General features: G+C 34.9%; 1 protein-coding gene across 1 annotated transcript; it reads left to right on the top strand.

The window, feature by feature from the left end:
* The first annotated feature begins 496 nt into the window (after positions 1 to 496).
* Positions 497 to 1921, top strand: LOC139842265 (uncharacterized). Its single transcript, XM_071832429.1, has one exon. The coding sequence runs from the start codon at positions 497 to 499 to the stop codon at positions 1919 to 1921; it is 1425 nt and encodes a 474-aa protein (XP_071688530.1).
* Positions 1922 to 2958: the final 1037 nt, after the last annotated feature.

Raw genomic sequence — 2958 nt, 5'->3', positions numbered from 1 at the left:
GGTAAATCTTGTACTCTTTTTTAATTTTAATTTCTTATACAAACATATGGCTTTTGATTTGGTTATGATGTATTCATATTTTGAAAGCAAGTGATATTGTTTTTTTTTTTTTTTAAGAACGAGAAGACTAACTCATATGCCATCTTAGAGTAAGATTATTCTCAGCTCAATGTATTTTTTAAATCCCAAAGTCTTCTGGAAGTGTTTAGAAAAGCTTAATAGGTGAAACCTTACTACAAATATCAGTAAAAAAAATGTGATTTTTTTAAGCACTTAATGGATCTAATTTTCAATACATAAGGAGTTGAGAAAATATTCGTAATGAGTCTTTTTTGTTTTCTAATTTTACTTGCAAATTAAGTGCTGACAGTTTCATGTATAGAATTGATTAATTGAATAATTAATAATGCATATCCATTGTTATGGCATAAGTATATGTTTTGTAATGATTTTTTACATGTTTGTTACTTGTTGACTCTTAGGTTACTTATGTACAATGTCGGGTAGTGATAGAAAATGGATGTATAATATGACTGATAGCAGCAATTTTCTTTCTTTAAATTATATTCTCAAAGTCGACATGTTCTTGGACTTTGCCTATTCTAATGATAAAATTGTTGAAACCAACGTAAGACCGATGGGAGAAATAGTTCTTCAAATTAAATGTCCGTGTACTATTTGCAAAAATAATCACTATAAGCCAAGAGATGTTGTTAAGGAACACTTGCTTACTAAAGGGTTCATTCGTAACTACACAAGATGGGTTAAACATGGTGAAATAGAAATCCCAGATGCAGGAGAACCTTCTACTCCAATGGAAGTTGATGTTGATGTTGATCATGACGATGGTATGAGACAAATGGTGTGGGAGAACATACAAGCTGCTGGTTTTCAATCAAATCTAGAATTAAATTTGAACGAAGAACATGTACCAAATGCAAGAGCAAAGAGATTCTATGACATGTTAGAAAATGACAAGGAACCTTTATATAGAGGATGTGAAGAATGGTCAACATTACAAGCTGCCACGACTTTGTTGAATTGGAAATCAACTTGCAATGTACCCGAGTCTACCTTTAACCACATACTTCCTATTTTTAAAAGTATGTTACCTGTTGGTAATAAGCTACCGTCAAACTTGTATGAGACTAAAGCAATACTGAAGGAACTCAGTCTTCCGAAAAAGAGGTACGATGCTTGCAAAAACCATTGCATGTTATTCTATAAACCAGAAGATTTGGCGTTAACCCACTGCCGATACTGCAATGAACCTCGTTATAAATTTAATAAGGTCCCTCATTTAGTATTGACGTACATGCCAATTGGGGAGAGACTTAAGAGGTTATATATGTCAGAAAAGACGGCTAAAGACATGATGTGGCACTCCGATCACAATACAAAGGAGGGTAGCATGTCACATCCAAGTGATGGTGAGGCGTGGAAACATTTTGATGAAACTCATCCATTCTTTGCAGATGAGATTCGAAATGTCCGGCTTGGGTTGTGCACTGATGGTTTTAGCCCTAACAACTCAAATTCTAATCCTTATTCATTATGGCCCGTGTTCCTCACAATTTATAACTTACCTCCTTGGATGTGCGTGAAAGACTCGTACATTCAACTATCTTTGGTTATTCCTGGAAGAAAGAGTCCCGGCCAAAACTTAGATGTCTTTCTTCAACCATTAATAGATGAGCTGAAAGAGTTGTGGGATGATGGTATTGAAGTATATGATGCTTATCGTAAACAAAATTTTACTATGAGAGCTATCCTTTTGTGGACAGTCAGTGACTTTCCAACTTATGCAATGCTCTCGGGTTGGAGCACACATGGTAGATTGGCTTGTCCTTATTGCATGGGTGACACAAATGCATTTCGGTTAACTGAGGGAGGGAAGCCATGTTGGTTCGATTGCCATTGAATATTATTACCGGAACGACACCCATTTCGGCGTGACAAGAAAGGATTCAAGAAAGGAAATTCCCAGTTGTCAACTACTATACCACCAGAATTAACCGGTGAAGAAATTTTGAACCAAGTGTCAAACTTTCCAACTGTTTATGAAGGTGAACCATACTCAGCAAAGAATCCAAAAGATCCAAACTTTGGTAAAACCCATAATTGGGTAAAGAAAAGTATATTTTGGGAGTTGCCATATTGGCATTCTTTATTAATCCGACATAACCTTGATGTGATGCACATCGATAAGAATGTTTTTGAGAATCTTTTTAACACTATCATGGACACTCCGAAAATAAAGGACAATATCAAGGCGAGGAAGGATATTGAATTGTATTGTGATCGAGCGAGCTTGCATCTTTTTAAAAACAATAATAATAGAGTTATGAAACCAAAAGCATCATACACTCTAACCAAACCACAATTAAAGAAAGTTTGTGAATGGTTAAAGAAGGTGAAATTTCCTGATGGCTATGCTTCAAATATTGGGGGATGTGTAAATGTTCAAGAGTGTACCTTTTATAGTTTCAAGAGTCATGAATGTCATGTATTTATGCAACGGTTGTTTCCTATTGCGTTAAAAGGGATGCTACCTGATGCAATATGGGACACGATCACTGAGTTATGCACATTCTTTCGTGTAATATGCTCCAAGGTGTTGCACATTGAGGACTTGAAAAAACTTGAAAAAAGTATCGTTGTAACAATTTGCAAGTTAGAAAAATTCTTTCCACCTGGATTCTTTGACTCAATGGAACACCTTATTATCCATTTAACACGTGAAGCAATTCGTGGTAGCCCAATTCAATATAGATGGATGTATCCATATGAGAGGTAATCTTGCAAGTACTATTATTTGTTAGACATAATTATCGTTAATTTTATGTTTCTTGACATGATTTTAATATTCTTGTAGGAAATTAGGCATATTGAAAAGAACAGTTAGAAATAAGGCAAAGATTGAACAGTTAGAAATTAGGCGTGTCGTATATATTATTC

The sequence above is a fragment of the Rutidosis leptorrhynchoides genome, chromosome 4 (genome assembly GCF_046630445.1).
Source record: "Rutidosis leptorrhynchoides isolate AG116_Rl617_1_P2 chromosome 4, CSIRO_AGI_Rlap_v1, whole genome shotgun sequence".
NCBI classification, from domain to species: Eukaryota; Viridiplantae; Streptophyta; class Magnoliopsida; order Asterales; family Asteraceae; genus Rutidosis; species Rutidosis leptorrhynchoides.
Note: the sequence above shows the minus strand (reverse complement) of the source record. Positions and strands in the feature narration are given on the sequence as shown.